Source organism: Ornithorhynchus anatinus, chromosome 7 (assembly GCF_004115215.2).
Source record: "Ornithorhynchus anatinus isolate Pmale09 chromosome 7, mOrnAna1.pri.v4, whole genome shotgun sequence".
Taxonomy (NCBI): Eukaryota; Metazoa; Chordata; class Mammalia; order Monotremata; family Ornithorhynchidae; genus Ornithorhynchus; species Ornithorhynchus anatinus.
In genome coordinates, this window is record NC_041734.1 from 14,216,508 (window position 1) to 14,230,156 (window position 13,649).

At 38.9% G+C, this 13,649-nt stretch overlaps 1 protein-coding gene across 26 annotated transcripts in view; it reads right to left on the minus strand.

Moving 5' to 3' along the window:
- The window catches only part of DTNA (dystrobrevin alpha), a 282,794-nt gene that overhangs the window by 47,667 nt on the left and 221,478 nt on the right, over positions 1-13,649 (minus strand). For 16 of the 26 annotated variants that reach the window (XM_029068850.2, XM_029068846.2, XM_029068847.2 and 13 more), the window contains 2 exons: positions 9,926-10,003; positions 9,330-9,422 (listed from right to left, as the gene is read on the minus strand). The exons of 6 other annotated variants lie outside the window; for them this stretch is intronic. In XM_029068850.2, the coding sequence (XP_028924683.1) occupies positions 9,330-9,422; positions 9,926-10,003 (171 nt within the window). The remainder of the gene's footprint in view (positions 1-9,329; positions 9,423-9,925; positions 10,004-13,649) is intronic. 4 more of the 26 variants (XM_016227837.3, XM_016227838.3, XM_016227840.3 and 1 more) reach the window with 2 other exon arrangements.

Here is a 13,649-nt window from a genome sequence, read left to right on the forward strand (position 1 = left end):
GAGGGAAGAGAAGTGACTTCTGAATGAATCATTTTTAGAAGTCAGATTAGACTTTAGATCTTCCAAAATTCTAATTCCTTTTCACCTCTCCCTTCCAGCTGTAAGTCTTATTTCTTCCAAAGTAAAAAAAAAAAAATCCCAAATCAAAACACCATAAACCTGTCATGAAGACACAGGAGATAGTAATGAGGACATGGTAGATAAAAGTCCATGAGAACGATACAGTAGATTGTTATGAGGAAAATGCAGTAAATTGTGATGACCCTTTGGAAGGCATTGTAAAGTAAGCCTTCATTTACAGATCAGCTATTAGCATTTGTTTGCCAGAATGGAGACAAGCAGAAGGAATCATGAGTTGGGGGTCTTTGATATGCCTTTCCTTTGCCTTGCCTTTCTTATAAATTCAGTCTCACACTTTGGTGTGGCTGATAGATCCATTCAACAGTTGAACCATTCAGTTAGCCCGGCTATTGGCCTTGCCCTTGGCCCAGCTATGACTCCATGCCTCCTTCCATAATATTCCATCCATCCCTAATAGCTATCATCAACTGTCTTTTCTATCTTCAGAACATTGCTAAAATTCATCCTTTCCTCTCCAACCAAACTGCTGATCCAAGCACTTATCCTATCCCACCTTGACTACTGCATCTGCCTCCTCGCTGATGTCCCGGCCTCCTGCCTTTCCCAACTCCAATCCACACTTCATTCTGCTGCACAAATCATTTATCAACAAAAACGTTCAGTCTGTCTCCCCACTCCTCAAGAACTTCCAATGACTGCCCATCCACCTTCACATCAAACAGAAACACCTTTAAAGCACTCAATCAGCTCACCCCATCCTATTTCAGCTCACTAATCTCAGACTTACGGCTCAGCCCTCACACTCCACTCCTCTAGTGTCAGCTTACTCACTATGCCCTGATCTTGTCTACCTCACTGCCGTCCCCTTTCCCAGGTCCTCCCTCTAGCCTGGAACTACCTTCCCCTTCATGTACGATGGACCACGACTCTCTCCACCTTCAAAACATTAGTCACATCTCCTCCAAGAGGCCTTCCCTGATTAAGCCCTCTTTTCCCCAGCTCACACTCCCTTCTTTATCATCTACTCCCTTCAATCTGTGACCTTTGGACATTTGATATTCATCCTACCCCCAACCCCACATCACTTATGTACATATCCTTAAATTATATATTACAATTTTTAAAAATTCATCTTAATGTCTGCCTCTCCCTTTAGACTGTATGCTCATTATGGGCAGGGAGCATAATTGGGCTGTATTGTACTCTCCCAAGTATTTAGTATAGTGCTCTGCACATAGTAAATGTTCAATAAATACCACTGATTGATTGATCAACTCTCTGTCTGCCTCTATTCAGTGCCTCCTAAGCAAGAAGCTGGTCTGAACAAGGTGGACCTGGAGTAGATTCTGGCTTCCCCCAAATGCCTGTTAATGGTTTTTCCCCTTCATGACATATGAGAAAAGTTGAAAAATAAAACTGCAAAACAATAAAGGCAAAGTTAAAACCAGCCTGTTGTGTGACCTTTCGCAAGTCACTTAACTCCTCTGTGCCTCAGTTACCTCATCTGTAAAACGGGGATTTAAATGCCTGCTCTCCCTCCTCCTTAGACTGTAAGACCCATGTGAGAGAGGGACTGTATCAAATCTGCACTAATTATATATATTTATAATTATATATACATATTACATATATATACATACATATATTATGTACACATATATATACAATATACATATATTATGTACACAGACACATATACCTAAATATACATAGACATATGTAAAGATATTTGTATATACACACACGCACCACTTACTACAATGCTTGGCACATAATAAGTGCTTAAACATCTCAATTATTATTTTTATTATTATTATCTAGAGGGCAGGATGGGTGCCACCAGTAGATTCAGAACATCATTTCACACATTAAATATTTTTAGGCAATTCTAAACTACAGCAGCAATAAATAATTAACTTGATTACCTTGGAGTAGATTATGCACTTTGTGTATTCTCCCAGGCAAATATTTTAAATTCTCATTGGCTGCGAGGCCAATTTCACTCAGATTTTCTCCCATACTGCAGCATCCATGGGCCACAATGGTTCCTCTCTTTAGGCTCTCAGGATCTAGGACAGCTGCTCAACTTTAACCAAAGGTCCTGGAACCACCTTTCCCCATTGCTCAGCCAGAGCCTAAGATGCTTCTGCCATTTTATACATTCTGTGGCTACGAATTATTGTCAGGGACTCCCCTTTTCACTGAGTTGAAAGTAATTACTACATGACTGCAATTTCAAAGTTATATAATAGTAACACTGTCACTGTACTCCAATGTTTTTAATTCAGAACTCTTGCTATTGGACTGTTGAATTCGAATGCTGGTAACTGTTAACACCCTCTCTCTCACTTCTGGGACAGTATTCTGGTTTTGCCCACCTTTCAGATACTGACCCCTATCCCATCTCCTCATCTTTAGAAGAACTCTAACTGCCTTGAATAGAGAGATTAAAAGTCTATTGCATCAGTCTGTTTTCTAGTATTAGACTAATGAAAGCTATTTAGTGTATTTACACAGGATGCACTTTTTTCTGACAAGGATGTGAAAGGTAACCCTTTGGCTATTAGGTATTTACTTATGTGTACATAAAAAAAAATCCTATCCAAAATATTTACTTTAGCCATTAGGTATTTACTTATGTATATATAAAAAAATCTAATTCAAAATATTTTATTATTGGTACGTAGGTATATTGCTATTTGATTATTTAACTCTATTATGTAATTTGGTTTAGTTTTGAATCTTGGGAAACTACTTTCATTAGGGCTCTTTTGCCTACCAGTCTAATTTCACAGAAAGAAATTAAAAGCAGTAACTGGGGAGTCCCTGTTCAACAGAAGCCCAATTCTCCAAACCTCAGTTACTTGAATTAGCTTATCATCAAAAAAAGTATCAACGACCATACAAAAGTAGGTGTGCACCTGCTTCAGATAACCAAACATAATTTGGTTTGGCTATTCAAACTTTAGATCATAGATCATCTCCTTCAAAATTCTACAATGTTCTTCTAGCAATAAAATACTGAGTTTAATGTTATTAATGTCTTACAAAAATGTTTTATGATGTAATTGTGGCCCCTTGAAAAGCTTTCCAATGAAAACCTGGAGCCTCCCAAGTTCTCCAGGAGTAAATAACCATGTTTAATCTACATGTTTATAAAGAGACTATTTCCTATGGGAATCCAGCCACTTCTAAACTTATACCTTCCTAATATCCTACGGCCCATCAATCTGTCTCAATTCAGGCCCCTTTGGATCACCTGCGGTTATAGGTCAAACTGAAAGCAGTGAAGTTGAAAGCAGGGAATCATGGCCACATGTGATGTCTTTGAGAACTTTCCATTTTGGCAGGGGAGAGAAAGTGTTGTTGAAGGAAAAAGTGCCTAAAATCCTGACTCAAGAATATAAATAGCAAGCCTGGAGGTTATATAAAAAATTTCAGGAAATGCAAGACTTGAAATTATGGAGTTATGCCTGAAGTACTATAACTCATCCTTTCATTCCTTTTTTCCCCCCAAATTGAAGGAAATAAGTTAGAGTGATATATTTCCCTTTGTACACACATGCACAATTTATGAGACCACAAGAGTAATCCCAGTGAGTTCAAATTATACCAAGGTGAATGAGGCCTCCCCAGATACAGTTCCATTATCTCAACACTTCAATTACAAATGGTTGAAATGAAGAGTTGAAAATCCCCAAATCATTAAAATAAATACTGATTTCAACACTCTCTCCATCCCTAGCTACTTATTTCCAGACTCTGTAATCAGCAGGTCTTGGTGACCAGGGTAAAATGGATTTAAGAGCTACTGCTAAAGAAATATCAACGGTGGCTTAGGGAAAAAAAATATATCATAGCAAAAGAGCTATGTTCAACCTCTTCAGTCTGGCCAGCAGTCCACTGTCAGCCACACAGATAAGGGGATATTAGAAAAGTCATGTTCTTGCATCTTCCCAAGTGGTCCAATTTATCCATAATATCTACCGGCTTACTGAGCACACAGGATTGTATTAAGTGCTTGGGAGAGAACAGTTCAATAGAGTAGGTAGACACATTCCCTGCTCACAAGTTGCTTGCAGTCTAGAGGGGTCCAAAGTTAAGTTTTAAGCAAAGATCTTTAGTGACCTTTGTCAGTCCCTTTCACACTTTCCCAGGCTCTATGAAGTATCAGAGAAGCAGCATGGCTCAGTGGAAAGAGCATGGGCTTGGGAGTCAGAGGTCATGGGTTTGAATTCTGGCTCTGCCACTTGTCAGCTGTGTGACTGTGGGCAAGTCACTTAACTTCTCTGTGCCTCAGTTACTTCATCTGTAAAATGGGGATTAAGACTGTGAGCCTCATGTAGGACAACCTGATTACCCTGTATCTACCCCAGCGCTTAGAACAGTGCTCTGCACATAGTAAGCGCTTAACAAATACCAACATTATTATTATTATTATTATCATTATTGTTCGAATACCTTGGCATTTCGGGATCTGGGTCAATGACAGTGGCCTTATCTTTCCACCGATCTCCAGTTCCCTAATATATTCCTTGCCCCAAACACAAACTCATATGAAAAAAGAACACCACCAAATCCAGAAGGGAATAGTATTGCAGCAGACAACTTGAAATTTACTTTCACCCACTGCCTAATTTAATTTAGGTTTTGTCTTAGGTTGACCACTGTTTTGCCTCTTCAAGTCTGGCTGCAAGCTTTATTGATGTGTGTCTTACCCCCCAACCCCACCGCCTCTAGACTGTGAGCCTATTGTGGGCAGGGATTGTCTCTCTTTATTGCTGTATGGTACTTTCAAAGCACTTAGTACAGTGCTCTGCACACAGTAAGCACTCAATAAATAAGATTGAATGAATGAATAAGCCAACAGAAGGATTTCAATTGAGGAAGGGCTAAAGGTATCACCAGTTTGGGGAACCATGTCGTACTGACATCCGAGCCCGCAACAGGCCGGACAAATAAGTACTCATTAGCTTACATGGAAAATGATCCAGAAACTAGAGAAATTTCAGAAAAGGTCCAGAGGGTCACATGACCCTTGCTCTGCATTCAATCTCATGAGATGTCCACCAAAACTCTGGAGAGGAGGCAAACCTGGATCATCTTGGATTGTTTTAGGACTACTGATATGTTTGGTATGTAACACCGCTGCATAACTGCATTTGAATTGTACTTGAGAGTACACAATGAGTGGATCGGATAATTGATGCCTAACAAATCTATTAATCATATTTATTGAACACATTCTACTCAGAGCACTGTATTAAGTGCTTGGGAGAGTACAATATCAATCATATTTATTGAGTGCTTACTGTGCAGATCACTGTACTAAGCGCTTGGGAGAGTACAACACAACAATATAATAGACAAATTCAACATAACAGAGTTGGTAGACACGTTCCCTGCCCACAACAAGCTTACAGTCTTACAGTCTAGAGCGTATAGCCTAGAGGGACTACTAGCCTACCCAACAAGCAGTCATCACGGATGTCAGAGTGAAGCACTCCGCAGTTTTTTGTTCAGGAAAGGTCTACTGACTCCCTCTGCCACCGCAAAATCTAAATTGTTTAGCAAAATCAAAATGTTTAAAAACATGTTCGTAAAGTCTCTTCAGGACCGTTTAAAATAACAGGATTTGCAGGATCTAAGAAGAAAATTACACAGTTTAAAATTATTTCTTTGAAACAATCTGAAAATTATTCACAGCAAGGACTATAAGAAATAATAAGATGACTGGGTTTTAGAGTCGCAATTGGATGAGCTATCCAAACATTTTTGATCCATGGAAAAATACTGCTCTGAAAAGTGGAATGGATCAACTAAGAAGGTCAATCGGTTCCTCTCTTGCCAGGAGCTAAGGGCTGGTTTGAGGCAGCCACTGGTTCCTTCCACCAGAAGAGTGACAGTGAATTTCTTAGGATGGCAATTCTCCAGAGAACTTCAGATGATACTGAGAGCGAGGGACTCAGATGTCACTCCCTATAAGGCCCTACCATCCTGTCCTGCTGCACTTCTTTCTTCCCAGAAAATCAAACAGGTTTTCCAGGCATCTCCAGTTGCGTGTCTTCCCTGAAAAGCTGATAGGCCACTGTGAGTTTATGAAATCAATTGTTTTTATCGAGTGCTTAGTTTGTGCAGAGCACTATACTAAGTGGTTGGGACAGTACACTGAAATAGAGTAGGTAGAAACATCCCCTGCCCACCACGAGCTTCATTCATTCATTCATTCAATAGTATTTATTGAGTGCTTAATATGTGCAGAGCATTGTACTAAACGCTTGGAATGTACAATTCGGCAACAGATAGAGACAATCCCTGCCCAAAGACGGGCTCACAGTCTAAATGGGGGAGTCAGACAGCAAAGCTTATAGTTTATGAAACGAATCACTTTTATATTTATAGAATAATACAATTCACAAGTGGAGTGGTGAAAAGCTGTTCTGCTGCTCTCTACTGTAGCAGTTTTTTTTACCCCCTAAGCTATTCCTACTTTAAAGGTATTTTCTCCTAGCACCTTCCTCTTCAAGATAAATGCTGCCTGTTTTTACCTTCTAAAATTTACTGCAACGACTTCAACTAAAACGAATCTTTTTAGATACACTCTGATCAGCCTTCTAAAAGTATCTACCATACATCTACCCTCACTTATCTGTATGAGGCTTAGTGTTTTTTCAAAACCTTCTTGTTATAACCCCTGTCTTCTCAGCTGGCTGTAGATGTAAATATTTTCTACTCTTCAAGATTTCTCCATTTTAATTTCCTAAGATTTTTACTCCTTTAATTTTTAGTTCCTCTTTTAATTTTTCTTGAACAGTTAATGGGGCATTTCTTTGAGTGTGAATTACCTGAATACAATCTTTCAAAAGCTCAATTTTATAGCTGGGGCATAACTTCTCCAAGGCTTTAAATATCTCTTGATATATATCTTCCCATTTGCACTACCTTCTTCTGGCAAGTTATATGCTCTTTTAATTAACTCAAGCACTAAACATGTTTGAAATCCTTAAACTGCTATACCATTCCTCTTAACAGCAATAGATTGTACAATTTACCTCTTATCTTTACAACGTATTGGTATAGTACAAGAATCCATGGTTGGAATATTATATCCAGTGTGTGTGAAGAATGTTACCTGTGAACCATTGTATTACTATGATTTTATACTTACTTTTAATCTATGTGGTATAATATTTACATGGGCACCTGCATTTATCATGAAGTCTACCTCAGTTCCATTTACTGTGAACACTAATAATAATAATAATGTTGGTATTTGTTATTGTTATTGTTATTGTTGGTATGTGCAGAGCACTGTTTTTAAGCGCTGGGGTAGATACAGGATAATCAGGTTGTTCCACGTGAGGCTCACAGTTAATCCCCATTTTACAGATGAGGTAACTGAGCCACAGAGAAGTTAAGTGACTTGCCCACAGTCACACAGCTGACAAGTGGGAATTGGACTGTCTCTATCTGTTGCCGACTTGTACATTCCAAGCGCTTAGTACAGTGCTCTGCACATAGTCAGCGCTCAATAAATACTATTGAATGAAATGGCAGAGCCGGGAGTCGAACCCATGACCTCTGACTCCGAAGCCCAGGCTCTTTCCACTGAGCCATGCTGCTTCCCCTAGTAGAGTGGAACACTATTCCACTCTGGTCTATTTCCACTGGATCTCATAGTTCGTATCACCATGTCGGTCCTTATAATTTTTTCTTAACCTACCTAAGTTACGTAAGTGTGGTTGTAGTCATTTTAGTGAGTTATTCACACTACCTCTTTGGGTTCCCGTATTACTCTTGCTTTAATAAACTAAGGCAAAATATTTCTATCCCCTGTAGCTGTAACAGATTTCTTCCATGTAGGAATGTATGCGTGTAGTATGGGTTTTGGCATTTGAAATTTTTTGGAAAGAAATTACATCTGTTCCCCAAATAAGCCTTTACAAAAGAAGCCCAAACATACATGTTTAAAAAACTCATACATAAACAAGTAGATACACAGGCAAATTCACCTGAACATGCACAATAAGGTCTAATTGACACAGCATGGGTCTTCCTTTTCTTTCCTCTTTTCCTTTTCTTCCACTTCCTTCTGCATCGCTCTGACTAGCTCCCTTTATTTATCTCCCTTCCCAGCCCCATGGCACTTATGTACACATCGATAATTTATTTATTTATATTAATGTCTGTCTCCCCTTTGAGACAGTAAAATCACTGTGGGCAGGGAATGTGTCGGTTATACTCTCCCAAATGTTTAGTACAGTGCTCTGCACTGAGTTCCAATTTAGCTCTACTAGAGGTATACTGTGGGAATTAGGGCAAATTACTTAATCTCCCTGTACTTTTGTTTCTTTATCCATTAAATGGAAATGATACCTCCTTTAAAGCTATGAGTTCCCCTCTACTTATATCTACCGAGACCTTAGCAGAGTGTTTGGCTCATAGTAAGCTCTTTATAAATATCACAACTAAGCAAACTGAATGCACAGACTGGGGAGACATTTTGCAAGCTTGACACAGGTAAATATGTACAGTTAAAATCAAAGTTAACTTGAGAAATTTCAGGGATTTCCTCTACTACAAGGAAAATGCAAATATGATACCTTTACAAACCAGCATATGCTTGTCTTTACATAGAGAAGTTAATCCAAATACTTCATGGAAGAAAGACATGCAAAGCTTTGACCTTCCAAGAATGTAACTCCAGTTACTTCATGAATTAGAGACTAAAGCATGAGGAATCTATCGTTATGAAGTTGGGATTTCAGTTCAAATATTTCTCTGCCACTGATGCCAATTAAATCAATGCCCATTTCATTTGTCATTTTTTCATTGTTTTTTTACTTTATTCTCAGTGTAATGACATATTTTTTTCCTTGAAAGCCACCATAGACAATAATGGCCTTGGGATGAACCAAATTCTGAATTACTGCTTAGCTTAGAACCATGGGCCATGAAGACCTCAACTGCAGCATCAATTGGTGGTCCCAAGTGGTATGAATCCATCTGCAGAGTCATTTTTAGCCACGTAGCTCTTTACAAGTCTTTCCCATTAGAACTGATGGGAAAAGTGGTCCAAATCCCCCAGTAAGCTAACAGACATACTTGAAGGTGACATGCCAAGTGAATATAGAGTGTCTTTCCATCTACGAGAGAAAAGCTCTGCACTTGATTTTGACCTACTCTCCCCAGTCCAGCCTTCTCCCAATCCTGTCAGGACTGCATCAAGATGCCAAACCTGCACTAACCGTGAAGGGTTGCTCTGGAGCATGTTGACATACAACCCGATGAGACCGTGTTCATCGGCCAGCCTGTCGGCAACATCGAGGCTGTACTGTAACCTAAAACGGGGGTGGGAGGAAGGGAGGTGGTCGGGGCAGGCAGAGAGAGAGCGACACACAGAGAGAGCAGGAGTGAACAAGATGCCGGGAAAGGGAGCGATGGTCTTTGCAAAAACAAGCCCAGAAATTTTCATTTCCAATTTAAGCTCTTCCAAAACAGAGCGGAATGCTCATTAAGTTTCTTTTTAGGAAACTCATTTGCATTCTTCAATATCACACAGGACACATTTCCACGGAAATATTTAAACAGGTTGTAGGCGGAGGTTAATTATTTTTTGGAACATTAAATCGAGAGCTTCAGCATTAAGGAAAAAAATTAAGTTGGGGTGAATAATAAGTGTAGATATGTTGTATAAACATTGAGTTAGTTTAGTTAATTGCACTACAAATACATTGCCATGTCTGTCTCAAAAAGGGTTGCCAAAGAAGAGGCATTTGAAAGAAGAAAATCTTTTTATTAGTGGTATTAAGAGTCACATAAGCACACTCTGTCTTTAACTTACCCTTTGCCTTTCAGAAAAGATGGAGCAGCCCTAGCCAGGAGTTTGTTCTGCTCTACTTCATTATTCTGGTGAGGAGAGCTAGTTAACGAAACAGGAAAACTAAGGTGGAGGTAAATGACCACAGGGCATTCAACAACAGAAATTAGGGAAGGCCAATTCCTACATTAAGATCGAGCCTGTGCAAACCTCTCCATTACACTTACATTCTAAATCTGGCTTTCCATATAATTACACAGTTACATGAAAACCTCAAGTAAGTGTCTATCAAACATGACCTTGAACTAAAAATCACTGCAAGTGAAGATTTTTACTTCTATCTATTTATAAGTGATAATCCTGATAGCAATCTATTGCTAAAATAAAAATATTCAGTCAACACATTAAACCTAAGTGTTACATTACCTTGAATTCTCTCTGACTGCTTCTTAGGTTTTGCTCAGGAATCTGGCTATCTCAGATTGCCCAAGATCTCTGATAGAGTTTGCCTGTCACTTTTCTTTTTGAGAGAGCCCTGCATTTCTTAGAGTGGACGTCTCAACTACTAAACTACGCTCCTCACTCCATCTCCATAATTGCCCTTCAAGTTCGAAATGATGTTAGTGATGGAGACTATAACTGAGCAGCCCTACTTGTGACTATGTGACTGAAATTCTGCTCTTCACCCAGTATGCATGAAGCACGTCCTCTGGTTAAAGGCTGTAGGCCTAATCAGAGCCCTGTAATGGGAATATTTCCAAATAAAAACATTAACAAAAAATACTCTTTATATTTCCTAAAACACAAGTGTTTGGTTAGGGTCTAATTCCAATAAACCCATTTTCCAAAACTCCATACATAGGACCATACTCTCACAGGATACACATTACAGAAATATTCACAATCCCTCATCTGTCTTTATCAGGATGAATTCCAACCTTCATTTTAACGTCCTTAAAATACATGGAGAGCATAACAGGAGCCAAACAAACTTGAAAACAAAAGTTGGAATGATGCTTTAGCACACTTTTGATATTAAGCTTGTTAATGTTTGCTTTCCATCTAAGACAGTAAAAGTTCTGCACATACTTGAACAATGCTGAATTTAAACTGGAGCAAACCTGACTAGCAGGAAAGGAAGTTTTCCAAATTACACAATCAAGTTTTCAAAAACCCAAGTGGATGAGCTTTTTTACCAGTCAGAACACATTTCTACCCAAACTGTTGGTGTCAGGGGTGGTGGAATTCAGACCCACTAAGTGTTGAAACAGTCCATGATGCTTCATGGGCCATCTGTAGGATCCTGGAGACTTTATAGGGACTATCACCCAAGGTGTGGCTTTGTCTGACTGAACCAAATCACAATAACATTTAAAACTTGGGCTTTGTTTACTAAAATAATTTTTCATTTATTATTTCTGCTGGGTCCTAGGAGTTGTGCTTTTATTGGAAAGACAGATCTGGAGATCTGCATGTGCAATATCTGTGCTAAAAATTTAGTCCCAGGCCAACTTTCCCTTTCTCCAGTCACTTGGCATTGCCTCTGCAGTCATCATGCCAATGTAATAGAATAAGCAAACATGGTTCCTGTCCTCAAGGAATTTCCAATCTTGTCAGGGAGAAAGATATTACAATACATTACAGGTAGGAAGGAAACTGAGTATAAGAGTACGTCCAAAAAGGCTGTGGGTTGAGTAGTCAAGTGTTTAAGGAGTACAGACTCAAGTGCAAAGGTGACCCAGAAGTGAGAGAAAATATGGTGGGAAGATGAGAGGTTAGTCAAGGAAGGCTTCCTGGAGGAGATGTAATTTAGTAGGACTTTGAAGACATGGAGCGTAATTTAAGGGAGTTAACTGTATTACCCTGACACCCTTCCTTCTTGGAGACAAACACAATTATCAACCACCATTTCAAGAAATGCCTTGGTACTTCTGGTTATGACTGGATTTCCCCACCTTGAATCCTGAGCTCCTCTCCATTTCAGGCCAGTTTCCCTGAAACATTATGCCTCGGCATTGTTTTATATAACCAGTGTCTCTGATCATTTAGGTCAGAAGTCCTGCATCTGAGAGGCTCTTTTGGAGACTCTTCCAAGGTAATAATACTCTTTCAACTAAATAGGTGGAGAGGAACAAAACATTTGCTACTCTAAGAAATGAGCTTAGATATACTAATAAATAGTTCAAATAACCCAACCGTGACAGAATGTCAGGTTCTCTGCAGTTCACAGCCCATGATAGATCAAGTGGGAGATCAAAACTATATACTGAAAGTAGAGAGTGTTGGTTTGAGGGGAAAAAAATGCCAGTATTAGAGTAGTGCTTTCAATGATTCAGAACAGAGGGATTGGAAGTCAACTTGGAAACAAAGTTCACCTATAACTTACAGTAATACTTCCATAACACCTCATATACTAGAATTTATTCTGGAGTCCCCCAAGGAGCACAAAGAACAAGCAGAATGAAATAGGTTTTCCTGAGTTACAATTCAGTTAATGGTGACTTACTTTCAAGCATTCTAAATAATTTTTATAAGACAATCATATCAATGCTTAAAAATTCCTTACATGACATCATGATCCATCACTTTTATGGAAAACCAAAGTGCAAAAGTTCTTACGTCTTGTTCAGTAGTCCCAGCTCACCCACACTTGGAACTGGTGGAAGGACTCAGAATTTTTGATTACCTGTGTCCCTCTCATTTATCCCTTTGACCACAACTTTTAAAGTACAGTCATCTCTAGCAAAACCCTGTTTTTCAAATCCAACCTCCCTTTCACCTGAACAACTTACTATTTTGCATACCAAGACTTTTACAAATAAAAGCAGGATTTGTACACGAATGGTTAATGAAAAAAAAAACATATAAAGATTGAAAAAGTTTGAAAAAAAAAGGCAAAGAATTATGGTCCTGTGGCCCATCTTTATGTAATGTACTTTTCGTTACAAAGTGAAAGGGACCGTGGGTGAAACATTAACTACAATTGTTAGTGCATTAAATCTACTCCTGGGTAGATTTTGCATAATATTTCATATACTATACTATAATAAATATCACAAAGATATATACATTTAGGGCCATATAGAATATGGTGGAGGGGGGGTCTACCATGGAATATGAGGGGATGCATATTCCCTTACATTCCATGGAAACGAGAGTTTGCCAATACTTGTAACAAACTTTCCAAAGAACGCCTGTACAAGTCAGCTTCCTATCTCTGGAAAATAACACATACGGCTCTATATAATAGACCAAAAGAATGTAAAGTAGTATCTGCCACCCCTAAAACATTTCACCACCCCGCTTCACCTTCTGGCTTCAGGTTCTGGATCTGTAAGTAAAACATTTCAGCAACTCGCAGTTCAATACCAACTGACTAAAGTCAGAACTCTAAATGAAAAATTTACTTACAACCTACTCAAATGGCCTGAATTTAGAACAGTAAGTTTTACAAATATTCTCTTTGACACTGGCCATTCCTGAAAGGAATCTAATCGCTTTCATCTCCCAGTATACTTTTTTTGGTAAGTGGCATCATGAGTTCTAGCACCACTCATAGCGCCATTGATTTTTTTGTTGTCCCCTATTGTTACTAATGCACCTAAAGTTATGCCAGTAAAAACATTGAAGATAGATGATATGTGGCTTTAACTGTGACACTAATTTGCACCACAGGCGATGATTAGAACCAAAAAGGAAAATCTTGATTCTCTAGGCAGGAAATGTACCTATCGATTTGAAGGAGTGT